The 25813-nt window shown below is 41.8% G+C and overlaps 1 protein-coding gene across 1 annotated transcript in view; it reads right to left on the bottom strand.

The window, feature by feature from the left end:
• The window catches only part of otog (otogelin), an 86340-nt gene that overhangs the window by 36985 nt on the left and 23542 nt on the right, over positions 1-25813 (bottom strand). The window contains exons 17-27 of the mRNA XM_078258779.1: positions 25485-25662; positions 23598-23722; positions 21758-21970; positions 19370-19535; positions 17550-17624; positions 16779-16822; positions 15905-16070; positions 4969-5076; positions 4198-4336; positions 3499-3633; positions 3115-3261 (exon numbers count right to left, since the gene is read on the bottom strand). Of these exons, the coding sequence (XP_078114905.1) occupies positions 3115-3261; positions 3499-3633; positions 4198-4336; positions 4969-5076; positions 15905-16070; positions 16779-16822; positions 17550-17624; positions 19370-19535; positions 21758-21970; positions 23598-23722; positions 25485-25662 (1496 nt within the window). The remainder of the gene's footprint in view (positions 1-3114; positions 3262-3498; positions 3634-4197; positions 4337-4968; positions 5077-15904; positions 16071-16778; positions 16823-17549; positions 17625-19369; positions 19536-21757; positions 21971-23597; positions 23723-25484; positions 25663-25813) is intronic.

Below are 25813 nucleotides of genomic sequence, written 5' to 3'. Positions count from 1 at the left end.
TTCTTATTGTGCTTTAAAGGTGCTCTAAGCCATGTCACGCGTTTTTTAGGCTACAACATTTTTTGTCACATACAGCAAACGTCTCACTATCCGCTAGCTGCCTGTCCCCTGAACACATTGTAAAAAAAAATGCTGTCTCTGTAGACAGCCCAGGCTCCACAAACGGCAACAAAAACAAACTGCGCCAACCTGCACCACAAAACATAACAAACAGTCTTCCAGCGTTCCAGCCAATAACCGACAAGAAGGATTTGTTTGTTTTTATTTTTTGGGGGGCTTTTTCCCTTTATTGTATAGTGACAGTGGATAGACAGGAAAGGGGGAGAGAGATGAGGGATGACACGCAGCAAAGGGCAGCAGGTCAGACCCGAACCCGCGCCGCTGCAGGACTCAGCCAACATGGGGCGAACGCTCCCACTGGGTGAGGCCACCCCCGACAAGAAGGATTTGGGGGTGGGGGTAGGGAGGTTAGTGCGCGGAAGGGAGAGGGAGGGGACGGGATGAGGAGGAGGGAGGGGCGAGCTAGCCTCCGTTTTGTTTGAAAATACTTTGAACGTCAACAAGAAGTGACATCACCCAACATCGCTTAGAGCACCTTTAAGATTGGGAATAACAGTCTATGCTCTGACTGCAGCGTTGTTTCAATGCAGCCTCTGACCACCAGTGGCAGCACTGAGCACACTGTCGCTGAGCAGTCCTCCAGTTGGTGAGCGAGGCAAAAAATCATGCACCACGTTTGATTTAATGTTTTATGAATGTCTGTGTGACTAAAATGTTTTTCAAGGCATTGTAAACTCCAATATTTGGCAGAACAATCTCAACTCAAAGTCTGCTTACTTGCTTGTTCTGCAGCCATCTTTGACAGCTAGCTACAGCAACACCACTTGGACAAACTGCGAAAAACTCAATACTTTCACCCAGGAAACGCATGTTTGTTCCTCTGGAGTGATTTAATCCAAACAACATTCTTTTTTTCTAGACTTAACTTGTCGTTTCGGTGCCTAAACTTAACTGTTGTGGCCGAATGACACTGACTTTTTCTGGCTAAACTGAACTACCATTGGCCCCTGATAGGAGCGTCATCTGGCAGTGCCTTTGCCCGGCTCACAGTCACCTATTGGTGGCTGAACACAACTACCAACTGCCGCTGATACGACGGAGCTCTGTACCCGGCGTCGCAGAGCTCTGTAGCGGCTAAACACAACTACCAACTGCCCACAAAAAATAAAAGGAAAATAATATATATATATACAGTACTGTGCAAAAGTTTTAGGCAGGTATGACAAAATGCTGTAAACTAAGAATGCTTTCAAAAATGGAAGTGTTATTTTCATCAATTAACAAAATGCAGTGAATGAACAGAAGAGAAATCTAAATCAAATCAATATTTGGTGTGACCACCCTTTGCCTTAAAGACAGCATCAATTCTTCTAGGTACACTTGCACACAGTTTTTGAAGGAACTCGGCTGGTAGGTTGTTCCAAACATCTTGGAGAACTAACTGGCTTCCTCAGATCCTTCTGTCTCTTCATGTAATCCCAGACAGACTCGATGATGCTGAGATCAGGGCTCTGTGGGGGCCATGCCATCACTTCCAGGACTTCTTGTTCTTCTTTACGCTGAAGATAGTTCTTAATGACCTTGGCTGTATGTTTGGGGTCGTTGTCCTGCTGCAGAATAAATTTGGGGCCAATCATACGCCTCCCTGATGGTATTGTATGATGGATAAGTATCTGCCTGTATTTCTCAGCATTGAGGACACCATTAATCCTGACCAAATCTCCAACTCCATTTGCAGAAATGCAGCCCCAAACTTGCAAGGAACCTCCACCATGCTTCACTGTTGCCTGCAGACACTCATTATTGTACCGCTCTACAGCCCTTCGGCGAACAACCTGCCTTTTGCTACAGCCAAATATTTCAAATTTTGACTCATCAGTCCAGAGCACCTGCTGCCATTTTTCTGCACCCCAGTTCCTATGTTTTCATGCATAGTTGAGTCGCTTGGCCTTGTTTCTATGTCGGAGGTATGGCTTTTTGGCTGCAACTCTTCCATGAAGACCACTTCTGGCCAGACTTCTCCGGACAGTAGATGGGTGTACCTGGGTCCCACTGGTTTCTGCCAGTTCTGAGCTGATGGCACTGCTGGACATCTTCTGATTGTGAAGGGAAATAAGCTTGATGTGTTTTTCATTTGCTCCACTAAGTTTCCTTGGCCGACCACCGCGTCTACGATCCTGAACGTTGACCGTTTCTTTTTGCTTTTTCAAAAGAGCTTGAACAGCACATCCTGAAACAGCAGTCTGCTTTGAAATATTTGTCTGGGAGAAACCTTGCTGATGCAGTATAACTACCCATATACTATATTTGGTTGATCATACACCTGACTACAATCCTACAAAATCCCTGACTTTTTGCAAGTACCTATAAGAATTGATGCTGGTTTGAAGGCAAAGGGTAGTAACACCAAATATTGATGCGATTTAGATTTTTCTTTTGTTCGCTCACTTTGCATTTTGTAAATTGATAAAAATAAACAATCATTATTCATATTTTTGAAAGCATTCTTAGTTTACAGCATTTTTTCACACCTGCCTAAGACTTTTGCACAGTACTGTATATATACATATATATTTCGTATCGCGTCCATCGGTAACTTTGTGGTTTGACCAAGTGGTGTTGCCGTAGGTAGCTGTCAAAGATGGCGGCCGTTCTGCACATGCGCGACTCACATTGTGTATAGACAAGCTCAACTTTTAGATCTACATGGACAGGAAGTCATAAAAAGTTTGAACATCTTTTGTCTATGAAAACTGAGAACCCTCCATCTGCTGATGACGAAGTCGAAAGCTCCCGGACAAGTGAGTAAGAGGAGCATGACTTAAGATTGTTTTGTCACCTGCTGTTTCTAAAGTCAAGAATGAACTGTCGACTTCAAATAGTATCTATTCTCTTCAGGGAGGACAAGGGGAAACAGGAATCTGATGGTAAACACAGTCTGAATATGAAGGAACACATTTTTTTAACTGTATATATAGCAGCTAAATGCAACCTAAAATCTCAACCCTGCACACTCCACTGAGTCAGAAAAAGGCACTGAAACCAGCGTCCTACCTGCCAGCGAGGTCCGACCTGGATGTGGACGGTGGTCTTGCGGTCCCAGAGGACGGTGACGTCTTCCTCAGGGAAATGAACCACTGTGAAGTACCCGGCTGGCCAGATGAACATCCTCTGCTTCCTGTCAATCACACTGGATGGATTCTGCAACAGACAGAGGAGTTTAATTTTACTGATATGTTTTCAAATGTTATATTCGACTTGACTCGGCTATGATTAACCAACAAAAAGAAGTGACAATGAGAATTCCTGCTAATGCCACATAATCCACTTCAAGGTGCAACGACCAAACCTTCACATTTTTCAGCTGCAGATATTTGCGAAAATTCGCTGCTGGCAACCTGCGTCATCCTTTAACACATATATGAAAATATATCTTACTGGCTTTCCAGAGTCATCATCGAATGCTATGAAGGATCTGCCGATGTTGATTAGCAGAGATTTCCTGCAGATGACTCCGCTGTCGAAACAGTCGACGTTCTCGGCGGTTACACCGAGCATCACGTCAGCGCTGCTCTGTGGAGGAGAGAAAACACAAGCACAGGGACTACCAAAATGCTGCTGACAATAAACTGAATAAATATTTATACTTATAAATATAAATAAATATATTATCAGCTACTTCAGAGTTTTTTTTTCACCCACCTACATTTATCAAATGCATGACCATCCATTTCCTTTTTTTTACCTCTGGTGAGGTGGTCTTCTATGAGTGGGTCCCTATTTTGTTTATACCATGCACACATATGCACGCACACGGATGACACGATGCACATGTCTGCCACAATGGCACTATTAATGACAAAAATCCATAGTACTGTAAATAAATACAGAGGAAATGTTTTTTTTTACTTACTTTTTTGAGCTGCCAATGTCACAAAAGGACTGTGTTTACCTTTTTCACTGGAAACTGCAGTGATCAACTGTAGTATCACTATTTTACAATTAATATTATAAAACCCCCAGTTTCAGAAAAAAAAAAAAACTATAAGCCTTAAGTGTACAGATGAATAATTAATGGGTTAAAATATGCAAAAACACATTTTTGGCTCTCTCACTATGAATAAATACGTTCAATACCTTTACAAGATAGACTTTGCATGCACCAACGTAGTCAAACAGCAGTCCATCAAACGTCCTGTAGTGGCGGTCACCGTAAGCCATGCACATGGATGGACACGGATGAAACACACACTGGAACGTCCCGTGCTGGCAAACACTACAAAGACAGCAAAGCTTCAGTGATTCGGCATCAACTTGTTCCCACTTAGTGCGAGGGCCTTTTTTTTTTTTACGTCTAATGGCCTACTTTTATCGAGAGACTCGGGTTTACAGCGGGCAGAAAAGTGGCCAGTGAATTGTCAAAGGCTGAATCACCGCTTATTGCGCTATTAGGCTGTCATCTACATCTTCTTCCCTGGCTATGGCTTGAAGAAGAAATGGAAGGATGGGAGAATGACTGAGATCACTGGGAGAGTGTTTCCTTTCACCAGCGATGAACAGCCTGAAGCAGAGGGAATCAAAGAGTCATACAAGGGCCCGCTCTGTTTCCCCTGTGATAACAGAGAATTATGGATATCAAGTAGCCACTTTCGCTGCTCGGACAATCTCAGGACTTTACGCTTTCAGGCAAAAATCTGACTTTGAAAAATTAGCAGCGTTGTTGGAGATTTGTCTTAATTCTGACAGATATTGTTGGCGAATGATTGGTGGGGATAATGCAAAGTTGAGCGCCATGACAGAATGAATGAAGACCACCACAAGATGTGGAATCACCAGACATCGTGTTTTCATGAACAAAGTTGTCTATAATAGCTTGATCTGATTTTATATGCGATGACATAAACTTACCACTGATGGCAGGGGGAGGAGACTCTGTCGCCGGGGTAATACTCCTTTCCTTTCCAAAGACAGGGGCAGGATGCAGGTTCAAAGCACTCGTCTCCATGTTTCAGCAAGCTGGGAGCAAACACAAACTTGTTAAAGGACAAAACATTCTAAAGCTCTTTATTTACTGCTATGGAAAATGGAGCTTGGATGTAGTGGTTTGAGATCAACAGATTCTGATGATATCACAAATAGTTTACTTGGGTTGAACACTGCAACTGTGGCCCCTTAAACTTACAGAGGGCCCAGATGTTTCTTGTTCAAACATCCGTGAGAAAGTCGCTCACTTCAGTTTGCTTGGTTTGTCCATTGAGAATGATGGCATTCATCAATGAGATTCACCCATACGCCTACAACTATATGACCACTGTACCAAGAGAACTGCAGTAAGAATTTAATCCAAACAGCCACAGGAAACAAACTACAAAACACAAAGCCGTATTTAATCTTTTTGTGTATGGTCTGAACTATAATGAAAGAGACTGAACCAAAATAATGGGAATAAAGCTGCACTGAACATGCTGTAGCAGAGCATTTGGGACTTCCCAGAGTGTCTCGATAAACGTACAAAAGGACCTTAAAGGCTGCTGAAAAGCATTCAGAGGAAACTGTCGTTAAACCAGAAAAACCTTTCAACCAGTGCAAAATGTCTCCACGTGATGACACGTCACTAAGTCTGCCCATTACAAGGCCACATTCAAATTGTTCGCTTTGTCTAACCAACAGTCCAAACCCCAATGAGAAAAGCAGCAAACCTCACATTTAAAGCTTTAGTGTGTAACTTCTTGATATTATTGAACGTCTGTTACATTCAAGCCATTGCCAAATGAGTTGCTACAACAGCAACTCTCTCTGTATTTCTCAGTATGACTATGTTCAGAAGATTGTGTTGTCCGGTGACTATCCCGCGTAGAAACTCGAGTGAAGATAATGACCTCTTCTGAAGAGTCCATCATGGTTTTTTTTTCTCTTTGGCTACTAGCAACTGCGTGGAGGAGGTGTAGGGGTGTGTGCGCGATCACGGAAGGCTTGCATCATGTGGATGCGCCGACAGTGTTGTTGTCATTACTTAGAATTCCTCATGGGGGGAGACAGAAACTACCCACTATAGCTTTAAGAAGCTGGACCTTTAGAATGTTTGCATTATCTTTTCACTCAGAATGATTCATTGATTTTCCAAATAGTTGCTGATGTATTGTCGATCGCCTTATCAATTAATCGTTGCAGCTCTAAGCAGTATAAGATTCCTTATGTGTTCTTTGCTTAGCTATAAAATGCACAAAACAAAGCTGTAATGTTTAACCATTGTTCGTTGAAATGATACTATCATTATATTTTTTTTCCTACCATGAAACCGACCAATCATTCCCTAACCTCAACCTTGAGTAGTTTTAGGTTTTTTAAAGCTAAATAGACTTTACCACAGTGGTGGCAGATCAGAAAACGTTTGTTGAAAGGGTTGTTCGGGACGCACTGACAACCTACATGACTTATGTCATCATTTAGGTGCAAGGCTGACCGTCTTGGTAATTTAACCCTTTTGTTTTGTCTTCCTGACCTCGACCATGCACTTGTTGTGCTGTTTTGCCTGTATAAATTATCACCCATTGCTGTGTTACATGTTCGTAGCCAACTTCATTACAACTTAATGTTTTACACTTCTTTTTGAAATTCATGGTCAATATACCTCATTTACATGAAATTATAGACTACCTATTTTTTTAGTTAGGAAAAGCAGAAATTGCAAATTATTTTTACTCATAGTTAAGGAACGCATGTTGATGGATTATCACAGACTGGTATATGTCAAAGTTTAGTCAGGATACTGTTTTAAAACCATAAACATTTAATTTTTCCTTTTTGAATGGCAACACATAATCACACTTGTTGTCAACAAATGCTATAAAATTGAATAAAACACCCAAAATTCAATGAAAGTAGTGATCATCAACCTTACTTGTGAGGAGCGTTGTATGGAACCATCCATGTTATTTTCGGGGGATTTGGATGAAAGAAACCCACATTTCTGATATAAAAACTTTGAAAACGGGTCAAATCTGTCGCGAGAAAAACATGAGTGTTAAACAAACTTCTCATCAATGGACAAAAGACGAGAAGTAGAGAAGTAGACAGCTAAGGATCTGTGATGTGAAGCCAACCACACTAAGAATAAGCTGATTGAAATGTTGACTGAAATCATCAATAGGCCAATAAAAGAGCCTCCTAAGTCAGTGCAGTCTAATTTGGAGTTCTTATTCAAAAACTGTGGGCTAACAAGATGCTATCATGTTATAACACAATCATGATTTCGGAACTCCTGTGTTCATCTCTAACCCAAATATGAAGACTGTCCTGACTGTGGCCAAGAGAACGACAGAGGCAGAGCCAAAGCAGGTTGGCTTCCAGAGCGGAGCGATGCCAGGAAACAAGAGGGAGAGAGTTTCGGGGGTGGGCGACTATGGATGAAAAGCGGTAGCACTCGTTAGCTACATGAGAAAACCAGACAATTAGGATTCTCAGAGATAGAGAGAGAAACAGTCTTTGTCTGGATGCCTCCATTTGCTTTCCACTCTGCGAGACGAAGCTGATAAGTATCTTGTAATATCCAGGGTTGAGCTATATCCACTGGCGAGGCTGCAGACAATGAAGTGACATGCTGAATGGTCCCGCCACAAACCTCAGGTTCATCTGAGTAGAGTTACACCCCAGATAAAACGGTGTTAACAGCTTCCTTTATCCGCCCGCCAAGCTGCCGTATCAATTACTCTGATCAAAGATTCTACAATCATTCATTCTCCCGACCTACGTGCACATTATGAATAAATCCACATAAACACAGCCCTCATTTTCAATTTAATTTCATCAGACGATGTAAAAGTGGCTGAGGAAGATGCCGTTGCATAGAGTGGCGACAGACGCCAGACGACGCAATGGGTTGACTGCAGTCTGTGATGCATCCAGTGTTGTGCACACCCTCTGAAGATCACAGGTTTAATTATACCAGATAACAAAAGCAGAAACTGTCACACATACTGTTAATAACCTTCAGTGTTCGGCTCATGAGTGATGGTGTGCAGGCTTCCGCCTACAGTATTTTATGAATATCAAACCTACTAAACTATACATCATTTTCATGTGCCGATATCTTTATTGATTTTCTTTTCGTTCACACGAACATAAGGTACAACTTTAAATGCTGACAGAGAATCCAGAGCTCTCTCCTGGGGACAGAGCAGGCCGGTCAGCGGCCCAAAATGGCATCCAGCCCATTCATCCACGTTGTAGTTTTTCCGTTTGCTCAACTGCATGCATTGTGTTCCTGTATCTTTTCTATAATCCTATTTCATTCTTGGCTGTGTGTGTTATCCCATTTCCGCCAGACGTTGAGACATCTCATGGTCCACTTTTACGTTTCCATCCACTGCCTCTGAATGGCTTCTTCTTCTTTCTTAAAGTCTTGGTTGTCTTGGTTGTTACAGATGCAATAGCAAAATGGTGCTTACTGTTGTGTCAAAATGCCTCACACCAAAAACAAAGGTACCAGGGTACAGAGAGGACAAGAAAATTAAAGGAGCAGAGAGCCAATGGCCAAATTTCTGGCCAAAACAAAGCCAGCTGTTGATGTTTCATAACTCAACATGGTTCACAGTTGAGTCATGTCAGCTTTATCACCTGCCAAACTGCATCCTCACTGAGAGGTTTGAGGTTGGTTTGTGTCTTTATTCCATACTGTACGTAACACTCCGTATTAGTTTATAACACCGCCTCTCCAGGTTCGTCTACAGCAGGGATGGGCAACATTGATGATAAAAAATGTTATCCTCACTACCTGAGGGCCAGATTGTGACAGTGCACTTCCACCAGTAGGATACTGTAACCCTTATCATTCAATTAGCCAAGTATAGCTACCAAATGTAAATGACAAAATGTATACCAGCAATCAAAGTTTATTTTACCAGCATCTCTCTTTTTCATATTCAAATGCATTTAGTAATGCTTTTAGTCATTTAATGACCTTAAGACGGAAACAAAACGTCCACATTCCTGAGTGATATAACTTATTTCAGTGCAATGTCTCAAAAAATCATCATTCAATATTGGCACAAAAGTTTAAAAAAAAATAAAAAAAGATCTTTTACAGTTGTATGTACAGTATGTACGTACTGTAACCAAAACCTGATTGTGGTATGCTGCATGGTCCTGTGCTGCACCTGAAAGTCCTTGTTCATATGAGTGCAGCTGGGCTAATTGTCACAAAATGAGGAATGAATGAATGGTCTACATTTTGATCATAAACAAAGTGTGCCATTGTGAGCGAAAACACAATGGATTCTTCTGTCAGCATCTCAGCTAATTATTTCCCATTAGAGGTTTTTAAGTCCTGCTGCAGATGAATACCATGCAGTTGACTTTGAGTTGGGATTCTTTTTTCCTGATGATATTCATCTAAGTGTAGTATTAATATGGCAGATGGAACACCAGCTTATCATCCGCTGTCTGGTTTTAGAAATGAAAACCAAAGACAGCCAGTGGAAGACATGCGGCTCATGTGTAACAGTCCAGCAAAGGCAATGTCTAAAAATGTACTTCTTAAGTCAGGGAGGAATATGAGACTGAGGTATTGGCTTTGTGTTTTGTGATATTGTATTGGTCTTTGGCTCATGTTCACCATCATCCATGACAAAAACAAGGCACAGTCATCTGGTTATGTTCCTCACAGGATACAGGTTGTTTCACAAGAAAAGTAGCTCTCTGAATATGTCCATAACATTATCTTGCACCACAGGAGTTTTCAACCACTACACACAAGAGGACGCAGGCAACGCTACACACAGTTCTGCCTCTGGTTAAACACTATTCCTCTGATGGAAAGGGTGGTTGTAGATTTTACAAAATTCTGCTTTGCAAATGTTTTTTGTGGAAGGATATGCATTCAACACGTTTCTTAGACCTCAAAGATTGCATTTTGGTGAAAAACTACAGAGCCCCCTAGGGATCCTATGGTTGAAAATAAATATATTGATGTAGAAATCTTTGCAAAAAGTACTATACCGTGGAAAGAGAATGCTAAACTGAGCACACAACCGTGCCTGTGGATTTGACTTCATGACTGTAATTTACAGGGGGGGTGGGGGTGTTACAACCCCCTCAATAATCGAAACTGGCCAGAGCAACCCCCGCAAAAACCTATTGTAATTTCCATTACATAAATAAAGACATAATGTGCACAAATGAATGCAGAAAAGGCACAACTTGTTCAAAATTCACCAGAATGCAGATAATGAAGTGTTTGACGTTAAAAATTTCAATTCTGGAGATCTCAACCCCCACCCCAATGCTAAACCCCAAATTATGCCCTTGTAATATGCCTTTATACTGACATGCGGACGGGAGATCGACCCGCCAACCTTAAAGGACAACCCTCTCTACCTCCTGAGCCATAGCTGCCTCATAACATAACACTTGTAATACCTTTAATTTATAGGATATTTATGTGTAGGACCAAACTGAAGACAACTTAACATTTAAAAGACTTACTGTTGGAATTACAACAATAAACACTGCAGGGTAAATCATTTCGGCCTTCAAACACTGTGATAAATCTTTTCTTTTTTTTTCAAAAAGAGAAGCTTGCAGTACAGCCCGGCATTTCTTTATCTACTCTGCTGAAATAAATGGTCATAGATTGTAATGACTATTTCACACAACTTTCTGCTTCTGGTGTGGATGTAGCCAAGAGAAATTAAGTCAATAAACAAGTGGATGAAAACATACTGAAAGCACTGGAGCAACTATCATAGGTGTGATTGGCAAAGGACAAAAAAGCAGGAAAATATACACCGCACCCAGGACGCTGCAACAGAAAAAGATCTGTGTTTATACAATAATTTATGGAGGTGAGACATGGAAAAGCAGTTTTAGAAAGATGGAAATATATTTAAGCCCACCAGGTAGGGGGTCGAGTTTTCCCATGTTATCCTATGGAGACTGACGGGCTGTGGGTCGTGATGGGCACTTATTTGGCTGTGCAGTGCCCTAACCCACGTAAAAACCTAGTGAAACGACATTTTCCACAATAGAAACATGATCTAAATGGGAAAACGTACTGTTCTAGGTATAAAAATGGCAGAATCATCCAAAGTGCATGATATTTCAATAACCGCTTCATGATGACGGCGATTAGTTGTTAACAGACATTGACGAAGACGTACAGCCCAGCAACAATCTATCTAAAATAACACCTTTTGGGAGTACCATTCATGATATGTAGTAAAATATTGAAGTTGTGGGAAGTTTAAATGGCTTAAACTGTATGTTTCATCCGTCCCCCCATGCTGTTTCAATTGTCCCGGCCAGGAGGGATGAATGAAACATTGCGCACGCCCCCACTTTTGATGTAATAAACGGTTTTGTTCAAAGCTGAAAATTTGCACGATTTACAAGAGCTTCATTTTCAGGTCGGAAAAGCCGGAAGAATCACACCCCTGAACTATTGAAGAGACAAATCCCAACATAAGATGGTCAATAATCAACTTCATTCAGTTTCATTCACACAATGCCGTCCGATCTGAGCCACAAACTAAAAGTCTGCCGCTGTAAAAACAACTCCCTCGTTATTCTCAAAATTGTGGAAAACAAGTTTCTGAAAAACAGACTCATGCCTGAACCTTTAAACTGTCTAGTCGTCACTGCACTCTTTAACAGCTGTCGTCAGGGAGCTGAAAGACATCTCTTTGTGTCCATATTTACCCTAAAATTAGCTCACAAACTATCAGGTTCCAGGGAGTTATTAAACACTTGTACCATGACTGGCAAGATTTGTGTCACCATAAAGGTCATCTTGCTAAAACAGGCGAGTAGGAATAAATGAATCACACCGGTGAGGTCAACAAAGGTACCAAAATGCCTACAGGGTGCCTCTGTACCTGTCTAACCTTTTCTCTGTGTCACTGTGTTTAACGCTGTTAGACGACGCACAAACACAAACTGATGCTATTTATAGACCTGACCTGAGAAAGGATGTACGTGTTTCACTTGTGTGGAAATGATTTGACGATGTTGAAACGCATATTCACCTTCATATTTAAAGCTATAGTGCGTAGTTTCTGTCTCCCCCATGATGAATTCTAAGTAATGACAACAACACTGTCGGTGCGTCCACATGATACAAGCCTTCCGTGATCGCGCGGTGTAATTAGATAATTGGAATTTGTATGTTGTTCAACTGGCCATAAATTAAATATGGCTGTATTTATTTTTTGGTGTTAGAAAGTAAGTTTGACTTTTGTTTTGTTTTTTGTTAAATCTCCCAGCTTTTCAGTGTGGCTACACAGTTGTAATTAAACTCATCCCTGATCTACTGGCTCAAAGTTAAATGTCCCCGAAATTTTTGGACCTCTTTTTTTTCTCGGATCAACTTACCTGTCATACGTTTTCTTTTATATTTTATATTATATTATATTTTATCATTGGTTGTTTTAAGGTTCATAAGGTTACGTGTTTAAGGTTAGAACTAGCTCCGTATAAAACCAATAAAGATATAAAAAATGATATTTAACGTGGCCAGGATAGCTTATTAGTAGAGATTCATTGCTTTCCTATCATTAAAGGCGGTAATGCCCAAAAAATAATCTTTAAAAAAATGATATTTAACAACAACATATGGTGATTTTACTGCTTTGTTGACTAGATTTCTAGATTGTGACTAAAGAAATTTCCCACTGAGTACATATATTGTCGCAATTCTTTAATAACCAAATTCAAGCTCAAAACACTTTGAGGTTAAAAAAAAAGGTTGATGGTGGATTTTTTAAATATCTCTGGTGTTGACCGACATTACTTGTGTTAAAAAAAACCTCTAAGCATCAGAATTCATTTTGTGTGGTAAGGTTCATTTGTGGGTTACTTGTATTACCAAAAATAAACTTTTAACGATATCACTGATTATTTGTGTTGTGCTTCTTCTTCTGCATTTAGAATATTAATTATATATCAAGTGTGTATTTGAGACCAGATCCTGCAGAACATAGGGCCTCTGTTGCCAGCTACCATCAGCTATATAATCTGTACAAACCCTTCATAAACTAGGATATGTTTTGCTAACCCCTGCCTGTGCATATTGTAATCAGGATGACTCTTGGTTGATGTCACAGAATGAAACCACTTAACTCTCCTTTCAGGCCGACAGCCAGAGGGCATCACAGGGATCACGTGATGTCTGTCCACCTTATCGGCTGGATGTAAGAACTTTTGTCTCATACAGATGATCTAAGACTAGTCAAAAACATGTGGCTACTAGCAGTACAGAACATCACCACATAATAAAATACGTTGTCTCACTAAACATTGGGACTGAGTTTAATTAATGAAAACTCAACAGAAGTTCCAGAAGTTACTTCACATCTTAACATATCAACACATTAGAATTGTAATTACTTTTGTCCTGACCTGTTTGTTTAAAAGAAGACCCCGCTGAATGAACCTGACAAACTCTGTATTAAGTTATACTGTATAAGTTACATTTCTTTTGGAAAAATCAAAATAACGTGAGAAAAATGGCAATTGCGGCCACAGTTGGAAATGCAACTGGCCTAAAAAGAGTCTCTTCCACAATCAAAACACTGAATCAATTTTTGGGGGATTTACAAACACTCCAACATGACTCTTTGTATTATCAGATTAATCCAAGTATTCAATGGTAGCTGTGGTCCTGTGACACAGTCAGCCTGGTACACTCAGAGCTTTAGGGCGTTTTCACACCGACAGCCTTTAGTTCGGTTGAATCGAACTAGAGTTTGTTTGCCCCGCTGGTGCGGTTCGTTTGGGCAGGTGAGAACGCGGCAATCAAACTCTGGTGCGCACCAAAAGTGGACCAAACAAGCGTACCGAGACCTGCTTGAAGAGACCTGCTTGAAGAGGTGGTCTCGGTACGCTTTCAATCGAACTCTGGAGCGGTTCATTTGCGGTGAGAACGTGATCCGTACTCGAACCGCACCAACTATATGTACTCCGCAAGTCTGAGCTAATGTCTCCTGTAGTCAGGTGTGTTCAGCAATCTGCGATGCAGCAGAGCAGCAAACTGTAGCAGCTTGCAGTGTTTCTATCACAGAAATAGACAGCGGTCAAGCTTGCCGGTCATCACTCGTATCTCCGTGGTCAAACCAGCTGCCGCTAAAATTGGAGACAGACGCCGGCAGAGCAGAGCGAAGTCTCGGTGACCAGAGCAGACGTAGTAACGTCTCTCACGAAACAATGTCTGATCATTTTAATGAAATGAGCTGGTTTGATCACTAGACCAGAACACAGGACCTTCTTCCTGTATTTACTTTCTTGTTCCCGCCCCCAGACATATCCGACCAATTAGAGGGCTGGACATTCTTGCCTGATTTGTAATGACGCATTTTGGTACGCTTGGATTTTTCCAGGTGTCAAACCAAACCAAACCAAACCAAACCGACCGAGGGCAAATCGCTCCAAGTTTACTAACTCACCAACTGATTCAGACCAAAGCAAACAGGTGTGAAAACGCCCTTAGATTTCACCACACCTCAACAGTCATTTCTTAACCTTTAGTCTCCAGGAAAGGTCATGCTCTTTTGCAGAATCAACCTCGGTTCACCTTCATACACATAACACACCGTCCTACAACAACAGCTGAGCGGGACAACTACAGTCTGCTACAATCGGCCAATAAGCACAGGAACATTTGGGGGTTCAACTGCACATTATTTCAAAAATGTTAGCTCCTAGAAAAATCTAAATAAGTGTCAGTCAACGACAAGCAGGGCTGCACTGTGTAGGGAAAGTGTGTGCAATGTTTGATAACTTTGCAGGATATTGCTGCGGTGATTTGACCTGTGAGGAGGATTGACAAAGAATGTCATGGGTGTACAGTATGTGCTACAACTAAGGGTGTCACGAGTCTTCAAATCAACGACTCGATATGACTTTCGATTTCAAGGTGAGGATTTGATTACATTTTTAATTAACAGTAATGCCATAACAAGAGCCACTAGATAGCAGAAAGGTACTTTGCAACAACAGTTTAAGATTCTCAGGTTTATCTGTGTTTTAAGCCTCCAACGTCTCCTTCCAGGCAGCGCTGCCTGGAAGGCACTAGGATTAGGCAATGGTTATGGTTAGGGTTATGGTTAGGGTTAGGATTATGGTTATGGTTAGGGTAAGGTTATGGTTAGGTGCCTTGAAGTCAATGGTCGTAGCGCTGCCTGGAAGGAGACGTTGGGGACTTAAAACACCATTCAGCGTTTCTCAGAGGGTTTTTTTGGCGCAGTTGAATGCACCATTAGTTTAACAACATGTACCTGAAGGCACCATGGAGTCCCGCGAGAACTCACATGCTTTACCTTCGCTGTTTGTTTCCATAACTCACTCACTTACATGGGCAAGTAGGCGGGGGTAGAGAGGGAAAAAATAATACTGGGGGAATCGCTGGTCCTGCTTTGGATTTCGGTAGTCGCAATTTAAAGCTTTTTACGATCAACTGTTTCGTGTTAATTGGAAATTGTGACAACCCTAGATACAATAGATTGTGTTTGCTGACATAAAAGTGTTAAATGGGCTGGCGATTGAATTTTCAAAAAACATTTGCAATTTTTTTTCCAAGTGCAAAGTCAATTTCACATTCTCTTTACTTTTTACTCTTTAATTGTGGCATCAGAAGTAAAGTTGGAAGGAAACCAAGAATGATTTAATGTTGCCAGCAGTGATGCACATGCAGACACTAAAATTAAAACTTAATTTGTTTTATTTAAGATTTCTACAATGCATTATGCACGCTAAAAAGAGGCAAAATAAATGTGGCGTTCGATTAAATTGCTTCAATGTAATACGGACAGTCATGAACTTCCAGCAAAGTAACTTGGGACAAGGCATCACTCACCCAGGAGGGCAGCTACATCCGGCCACGCAGGGCTCATGTGTCGAGCAGGTGAGGTTGAGCAGGTAGGACTCGCAGGTGTGCTCGCAGGCCACGCCCCTTCCCGACAGGAGGCCTTCGTCCCCCTCTGAGCAGTTCTGGTAGAGCTGACCAGCTGGACACAACATGTCTGCAAGAGGAGATAAAAAAAACTCAGTTGCTACAATGGAAAAGAGTTCTTCTCAGCTCTGAGGATCTTCGAGAAACAACATAAGATCCAGGAGCTCCAGTAGTATTCTCTACCACACTCTAACCATCCTCTTTCAATCAACCAATCAAGCAATCAAACTTTATTTGTATAGCACCTTTCATACAAAAGTCATGCACCACAAAGTACTTCACATATTAAAACAGAGACAAAGTCACCCCATCCCCGTCCACAGACACACACACACACACACACGCACACGCACACGCACCCACACCCACACATAGACACAGACACACACACACACACAGATTTAATGTAAAAGGCTAAAAGGCAATCAAAGCATAAGGCGAGGAGACATTATCATGAACCAGCATAAAACAAGCAAAACCCAAACCTACAATGAGGAAACACTACAAAAAACATCCCTTCCCTCCTATGTTTTCTGTTGCTTCTTATAATTAATGTTGGCTAAATAGAAATATTAGTATAATCTTTCCATGTTTATGTTTATTACTGTGATTGCCATGGTGTAAAAGACTCTTTCACCCACTGAGCCACAAAGACGCATATGAAAAAAGCACAGATTTTATGATCAGAATAGAATAAAATACATTAATGCAAAATGTCCAACAAATGGATCTGACCACTTATTGTCAGCTTAAGAAATAACTGATCAAAGCATCTTACCACCGTTTGTTGTTTGGGACACCAGTTTACCGTTCAGGCAGAGTCTGCAAGGAAACACAGACAGGGCAGGATGATGGTGATGATACATGATGAAGGTAAACACAGAAACAACACAGGAGGTTAACACATTAGCATAATATTACACATTAAATACAATAATCTCTTGAAGACAATTAGATTGTGATAACAGTTTCTACTCATTTCTAGTTTTTTTGCTTACAGTTTTCCACAGCCCTTTTAACTTTTTCCCTGCAAGACTAGTAGAACAACATTGTCTGTATATTAGTATTAGTCTAGTGTATTGTCCCGTTCTTACTGTCTAATATACTTATAACACTAACACTAGTGAGGCTTCAGACTTTTACTTTTGTTCACTGTAAATATTCTGAATCAAGTTCCTCCTGTTAATACAGGGAGCAGCGCTGTGACTGACAGGAGGCGGAGCTTCATGTAACCACAAAGCCTTTTTAGGAGGAAACGTGAGGAGATCTGACCCACAGCAACAACAGACATCAACAGACAGCTCTGTCTCTGTCCTGATACATGTGTTCTGGTTGTAGCTTCTCATCCATGGTAATGAATTAGCTTAACTAAATGAACTGCAGCCTCCAGTTGTTTCTCTCTTCGTTTTGCTAACTTAATTGCCTGAAGTCAGTGTTTCTTTAATCATCATCAAGTAACATTAAGTTAATGCTGAAATAGTCCTTTAAGATGTGGTAATGTTTTGAAGGTTAAGATGCAGGAAGACAGAGACGGAGGAGAGGATCTTACTGAACACCTGCTGACGTCATGATCACGTCTCCTGGTTCGTAATCGGTTCCGAGGAAACTGCAGGGGCACTCGCTCCTGAAAAAACACAACCAGTTAACAAAAACAGAGCACACACAAAATATCCCCGATGTAATTATGTGGCTTAAGCCTTTTTCCAACCAAGTAGTTACAGGAACGTAGTTATAGGAATGCCCTGAAGTAGGAGCTAAAAGAGTTACAGGAACTGCGGCTGGCTGCAGTATAGGTCATAATAAATCCCGCCCCTTCAACCAAAGTACATGTCAAATATCTGGTACGCTGCTGCCACTGCTAAGGACAAGGGCAGAGTGCAGCGAATCATCCGCTCTGCTGAGAAAGTGATTGGCTGCAATCTGCCGTCTCTCCAGGACCTGTACGCCTCCAGGATGCTGAGGCGGGCACACAAACACTTGAATCTCTCCCCTCATCAGGACTAAAACCTCACGCCCCGGACCCCCACCCCCCCATCCCTAGTCACTACACTTTGCACTAACTATACATCTGCCCATTGTGCATACTAATTTATATATTTCTTTGCATTCTGCACTAATGCCATTCAGCCTCCTTTCTCTTATGCTAAACAGCTATTTTGTATATATTTGTTTCTGTTTCTGTATTTATTGTTTATTTCTTATTAATGTTTAATATGTTTGTTTATGTATGTATGCACCTATCGCTAATTCCACATAGGGTAACTACTGTGGCAATAAACTCTTCTAATTCTGATTCAGGTAGTCCTTATCGGCTGATGTTTGTTTAAGTGTTCATTCTTTAGATATTATTTATTTGATGTTATAAAAACGGGGTGAAACGCCATGTTTTTTTTGGTGATGGATGGATCTTTGGTGATGTAAACCAGACACTGCTCAATTTGTTCATTATTGTGTAAAGAATTATGTTAAAGAGGGCTTTGTGTTACCTTAAACAGTGTATTACAGGTAAGTGGATAGGGGACAGATAAGCAGGTTTTAGTGGAGGAAATCAGTGCTCAAGGTGTCAAATCCACAACAAACCTTCAACAAACGTAATATTTTCAGACACACATATTATCAAAAACAAAACATCTGAAAATAACAGAGGATCTCCGTTGTGGTAAACTGTGTTTAGTTTAAGCTGAAAGCCTTGTAACATATAGGCCAGCGCCACACATCGGCCTCTGTACTACAAATTCTTTCTCACTGGTTATCAGATATCTGTGTCGTCCCCAGCCCGAGCGGGAATGAAAGGGGGGTTTCACGGTGAATTCCTTGATGTAACTCTATCACAAGGTAAGTAAGGCACCGCGCAGCACTAGGATGTAAAAACCTGGGACATTTAAGAGGAATTAAGCTGCATGTCTTCTAGGGCAGAGCAGTCTGAAAGGGAGGGCACAATTACTGAGGTCCTCTGGCTCTGTAACGTCTGCAGGAAAGACACAAGGCTTTCCACTTAAAGGCTGACCTAAACTTCAGAGCAGATACAAATATCACTTTGAGAGGATTTGTTTGGTGGAGTGACTCCAGCCAGTTAGCCGTTTAACGGGCTTCACAACCTTCAACAACACTGCAGCAGGCAGCGCTGGAGCTTGGACACTTGGTGACTGATTCCTTCCTGCTTCCTGAATTTAACACTAAAAGCTCAAAATACAGTTACAAAATATATTAAAAAAATATATCATTATGGTATAAAAGCCCCTGTTACAGTGATACGCATTACATATATCTCCTTGTGTTTCTATTTTGTGCACAAAAGTGAAAGAAGGGTTGTTGTTTTTATTGATTTATATTTTGTTCAGCGACCCCCACCGCCTCAGCCAGCCTTACCTGTGCACGCAGGTGTGTGTTCGATGGTTGTAGAAGGATCCCGGGGGGCACACACAGCCCTCCTCACACTCCTCCCCACAGTGCTGTGGGACGGAGAGGGCGGAGCAGCGGCGCTGGCAGGACGACACACAGGTGCCGTACTCCATGCTGGCAGGACAAGTGACCGCTGCAGCGAGAGACAGTGTTAATGGGACGATTCAGATTTCATATTCCATATTACCTCAGGGCTCTACAGAGCAGGAAGCTACTCAGTGTGGCTTACAACACAGCAACCTTTGGATGTACAGTTCTAATGTCCCAACATCATCACATTTAAACCTGCAATAACTTTTTTTTTAGGGCAGTGGAAACACATTTTTAATAACTTTTAATAGTTACCCCAATGTTTTTACTTTTGCTTCATTTATCTGCGTTTATTGTCTTGTGAAGCACTTTGTAATATTTTTTTTTTTTAAATGCTATGTAAATAAATGTATTATTATATTATCAGTTGAGGAGCAGGCTATAGCGGTCTGATAAGCACACCTCTTTTTATATGTACACCTCCAGACATTTTCATTTTCAAAGTTAGTCTTAGACTTAAAGCTATAGTGCGTAGTTCCTGCCGCCCGCATGAGGTAGTAACGACAACAAAAATGTCACCGCGTCCACATGATACAAGCCTTCCGTGACCGCGAACCCCCCCTCCTCCACGCATTTGCTAGTAGCCAAGCAGGACACGGAGGATTAAAAAAAAAAACATGATGGACTCTTCAGAAGAGGTCATTATCTTCACTCGAGCTTCTGCGCGGGAAAGTCGCCGGATGCCACAATCTTCTGAACAAAGTCATACTGAGAAATACAGAGAGAGTTGTAGCAACTCATTTGGCAATGGCTTGAATGTAATGGACGTTCATTAATATCAAAAAGTTACGTACTAAAGCTTTAAGTCTTAATATAGTGTGCAGGGATAACATATTTTTGTAGGCCGGCCCCGGAAGTTAGCATTGCCCTGGTTCTCTCAACAAAAAGCCAATTGGATTTGTCCATTGGATTTTGGATCATAGCAGAAAAAAAGCTCTGTGGCAAACAAATGTTTATGATACTTACAAGTTTTGCTCAGCAAGATTATCTTCACAAATTAACTCCACTTTTATGATTTTTGAAACGTAAATGCAATCGCCAGAAGCAGAAAGCTAACGTTAGGCCATAAACAAACTACACCACGATTGATTGACTACATTACCACCACTAAGCTTCCAACTGATTCCGCGTGTTGGGGGTTCTGACGTTTGTAGTCTCAGTTAGCCACTTGTTAGCCAACGCCTTTTATAAGAAGCCTTTTCCAAGCCATTTCACAAGTTGGGTATTTGCTGACGTATTTTAGAACAAAACGTTAAAATCTCTTAAGCTTGGGGCGGCCTCTAGCTCACCCAGTAAGAGCATGCGCCCCATGTTGGCCGAGTCCTGCAGCGGCCCGGGTTCGAATCCAACCTGCGGTCCTTTGCTGCGTGTCGTCCCCCATCTCTCTCCCCCTTTCCTGTCTATCCACTGTCACTATTATGTTACAAAAGCCCCAAAAAATAATGTTAAAAAAAAAATTCTCTTAAACTTGTGTTTAACCGCAGACCTTATTTGGGCATCTACACAAAAACCCATCAAAAAATCCCATCGATTTCGAGACGAGGGAACTGTAGTGCAAAAATGCTAACTCATTTCTGGGTTTTAGGACTCATTCCTGCAACACTCTTTTTGAGGCTGTTTATCTGATTTTTTTTACAGATGCAGTAGTAATACTGTAAATAGACTTTAATGTGTGAAAACGTTGAAGTTCCCCTTTAACAGCTGTAACATTAAGCTACTGGAACAATGCATCCATAAAGCATGGTATCACAACCATTTTTATTAATATATGTTTATGGGCAACACATCCTCCTCACGTTAATACCTAATTTTCTCTCTTCGGATCCGAGATAAAGTGTTATTTTATCATAAACATTGCAACTTTACGTTTCAGAGACAGACGATAAGCTTTCTGATTTTGTGATAGTTCTCCCAAATCCCAAAGGTTTATGTTCTGAAACTAAACACAGAGTGGGGTGAAAGTTTGGGATTTGGATTAGATACAATATTGGGCACTATATCGAGAAGAAAAGAAAGAAAAGTCTGAGAAGTAGCATGGCCGGCCAATCAGATTTCAAGGATGGCATCCTTTGGTTTCGTGCCTTCCTTCAACGCATCATTATTATTCTAACAACCCTTTTTTCTGCCGTTAAACTAGCAAAAGTAGATTTGTACACACCCTAAAAGCACCCGCACCAGGCGCCTCACGCCGTGCGCTTAGATCGTTACAATAGGGCCCAGCGTCTTTGACCTGTATGCATATGTGTCAGTATGCTGAATGCTCACCACAGTCGGATATCTGCGATCGAAAGTCAACGACGATGGAGAATCTGCGGCAGTGGCGAGCGTAGTGGGCCAGCGCAGAGCAGAGGCAAGGCGTCCCGCACTTACAGGTGTCCGAGCGACACTGCTGATGGAAGGATGTCGGGCTGAGGTACTCGTGGCAGGCGGAGAACAGATCCTGGTTCAGCACATCACACATCTCTGAGGCATAGGCCACTGAGCAGGAGAAGGAGCAGGTCGATCACACACATGAACATATTAAAACAGGGAAAGTTATTTTGACACGCGACAAACACAGTTTAGCGTTGACAGACAACTTTTTGCTTCAAACTATTTTATATGACTTAAATATCGACCCTGAATAAATTATAAATGGACTATGTTTGTTTCTTGACGTACAATTATATCAAGTATTTCTAAATCCTTGTAATTTCCCCCCGGGGATCAATAAAGTATCAGTCTCTCCAGAAAAACAGATTATGCGATTGCATAATTCAATGCATAATCAGCCAAAGTCCGCATATTTATGCGGGGGCCGCATTTCTTAAAATACGCCGCACTTTCGCCGCATAAATTGCCGATTTCTGCGCAAAATATGCGGGGCTTGCATGATTTCATAATCCCCACATTTTCGTTGCAAAAAAGTTCCATATATCTGAGCAGAAAGTTGAAAAATGTTGCGTTTACTTCACACAAGAGCAGTCATTTTCCCCTGTTGCCATGGGAACGTTATGAAGTGACGTAATTACGTGACGTTAACATCATCGAAAAGCTGCAAACCCCGCGACGAAGCCACGGTGAAACCGCCGTTTTTGCAAGTTTGCGCAATTTCATCGCATAAAATTGCATAAATATCCCGCATATTCCATGAAATATGCGGGATATTTAAGAAAACGTGCCGCATAATGAAGGATTTTTGCCCGCAACAATCACAAAAAAACTCCGCATTTTTTTTTCTGGAAGGACTGGAGTACGTCTTCTTATTATTATTATTTTATTACTGGGAAAAATAAAAATCTGCCTACAACATGTTGTAAATACAACATTGAAAGTTGGATTACCAGGGTTACCGTGCCAGCGGGTGAAAGCCAATGACAGATTCACTATCGTTTTGGAACAAGCTTTGTCCGTTTGGCACTATCGCTATATTTGCGTTTTTTCGTCACTGTGTCCATCATTTAGTAGCTTCCTGTTGGATGCGTGCATTAAGACATGGCACCTGGTCGTTACACTATTATAGAAGTTGACGCCCAGAAACACAGCAACGTAAGAAAGTACAGGCAGAGGGCAGCGTCTGCCGATACAGATACCACCACACACTTCTAGTGGCTCATAAGTGATTATTGAGAGAGATTACTTTTGTATTAGTCCATAAATACTTTTTTAGGAAAATCCTACTCATTGTGCCATTAGAGGAGGTAGAGCGAGCCGTCCTTTAACTACAAGGTGGGCGGTGTGCTGTCTGCATGTCCAAGTATCTTTGAGCAAGACACTGAACCACAAGTTTGTCCCGATGGGCAGTCCAGCGCCTTGCATGGCTGCTCCGCCACCATCGGTGTATGAACGTGTGTGTGTGTGTGTGTGTGTGTGTGTGTGTGTGAATGGGCAAACGAGAGGCAAATTGTAAAGCGCTTTAAAAAGGCGCTATATAAATGCAGTCCATTTACCATATCACCATCACAATATACATTCGCATATTTTGAGAGGCTTTTATATTTTTTACCTGATATTAACACACTGAATATTCAAAGATACAAGAGCATAACACATCATTTATAACATTGTGAATGTCCTGTTTCCCACTACTGAAACAGAAAAGGCTAAAGCAGAAAAGAAAACTGACCGGCCTGCTGGTGTGTGTCACAGGGGTCGAGCTGAGGCGCGCTCAGGCTGGTCGAACAGGCTGACGAGACTCTCCAGGCGTTTCCAAACAGGTGAGGAGTGCTTTCTATCATACCTGATGGAGATCTGCGGGAAAACCAGAGCAAAGATCCATTTAACAACAACATGGGGCGAGAAAACAGAAAACAGCAAACTCATTTTGTTTCGAGTTTGAGTTCCAAAGGCTTCAATGAGATGACTTAAGACCGGAATCATTTTTTTGTTGCACAAGAAATTTAAAGAAAAGCCATAAAGCAACTCTCTCTCTTTAACGCAGTGACAGATCAGCGTGGCCACGGAGTTAAAATGAAACATTTTTGTAACTTTCGAAGGGAAGGTGGAAGATTACGTACATGCGAACTTAGAGAACATTTGCTATCCAAATGTGAAATTTAATTTTGACGCCTAAGCGGCTCTGTCTGCAGCCTGCTGGCTACAAGTGATTGACATGACTACAATGCTACATTTACATTGCCACGTTTTGGCTTAAAAACAAACATTTACAGCTCGCATTCAGACTTCAGACGGCGTTTCAAAGCCCTTAAACCGGAGAAATTTGAAAATACTTCTGACCCCGTTTTGGTTTGGAATCTGCAGGGTTGTGTTGCAGTCTCAACAGCCGCAAATGGAGACCTTAGGCAACACCGACACTGACGGCAATGTTTTCACCGCCTGATTGGGTCATGACGTCTCGTTCTCTGAGACTAAGCTAGTAATGTTACCATGGCAACTACCAGCAACAGGCGGAGTATACATGCTGCGTCGTGTTTACCCTGGCACGCGCATGCCCAGTATACGAGAATGTTGATGAGCTATGCGGTTTGGGCGTGTTAGTTTAAACTGAGATTAGTTCTTCTTCTTCTACTGGAGCTAAAAACACTTGTGTGCACGGAGATCCCTTTTGGCTCAAAACTGCTTAAAAACCAAAACGTAGCGATGTAAATGTAGCCTCAGCCTCCCAATCGATTGGTCAGATGGATCCATTTCGCTTTTGGAATTAGTATAACAGAGGACAGGAGCTACGGCTGTTTGAGTTTCTGACTTACTGTTCTGTTGGTTTTGACCACTGAATGTGTCTGAAACAACCAATAATCCATACAGATTATTTTTTAGGGCTTATCCGCCTTTAATTTTTAACAGGACAGCTAGGTGATGAAGGGGAGAGAGAGGGGGAAGACATGCAGGAAATTGTCACAGGTCAGATTTGAACCCTGGACCTCTGCGTCAAGGCATAAACCTCTAAATATATGTGCGCCTGCTCTACCACTGACCCAACCCGGCCACTAATCCATACAATTTAACTACAGTAGTTTTAAGGCCAGTAAAACCAAAACAAAATGTTAAAAACACAACAGTAGTCCCCAAAGATAAAGAAAAAATATAAAGTAGAGGATTGTGCAAGTCATCATTTTAACTGCAAAGTCTTTTCTGGAGAACTGTGGGCAAAGTGAGTTCCAGTTCTCTTTCTAGTAGCATGCAACCGCTTCAGTCACCAACTGTGATGTATATCCATTTACAGCTGTTATAACAACATCCGCCCTTTATGGTCGGCCATTACGCTGCGGCACAGTGGAGCCCCTATCCCACTAACAGTAAATTCCTTGTTGAAGTGGTGTGTCCAGTTGGGCGCTCATCTGGCCCGCCTAAAAGAGCTGATCAGAGAGCGGGGCTTTTGATGCCGAGCCGCCGAGCCAGTGTGCATTACTGAGAGAGAGTGTGAGAGAGAGAGCACTTCCCCATCGCCTCCCTCCCTGCCTCTGAAACAGGAGTATGCTCTCGCTTTTTATCATCGAGGAGGGGGTTAAGGGAGGGCGCGGGAGGGGTCAGAGGTCAGCCAGCACACACTTACAGGAAGTCATCTTGGATGTTGCCGTTGAAGGTGCCGCACAGGCCCACCGTGTCGTCCTTCCACAGCTCGTCGGCCTGCAGGTAAAGGCGAAACTCTGTCCAGCTGTACTGCAGACGCAGGCCGAAGGCCGTCTTCACCTGGAGGAACATGGACGACAGCTCCTGGATGTGGAAGACGTCTGTGGGAGATGTGGGAGAACAACAATTAGGCTTTCAGGTGGCAGTAGATGAGATAATAAAAGCGCACGGTGCATTCACTTCTGCACAAAACATTTGCATTTCTATTAGGGCTGTCAAAATGATCGTGATAATGCTTTTAACGCACTTATT

Source organism: Sander vitreus, chromosome 1 (assembly GCF_031162955.1).
Source record: "Sander vitreus isolate 19-12246 chromosome 1, sanVit1, whole genome shotgun sequence".
Classification (NCBI taxonomy): Eukaryota; Metazoa; Chordata; class Actinopteri; order Perciformes; family Percidae; genus Sander; species Sander vitreus.
This window is presented reverse-complemented; position numbering and strand designations above follow the sequence as displayed.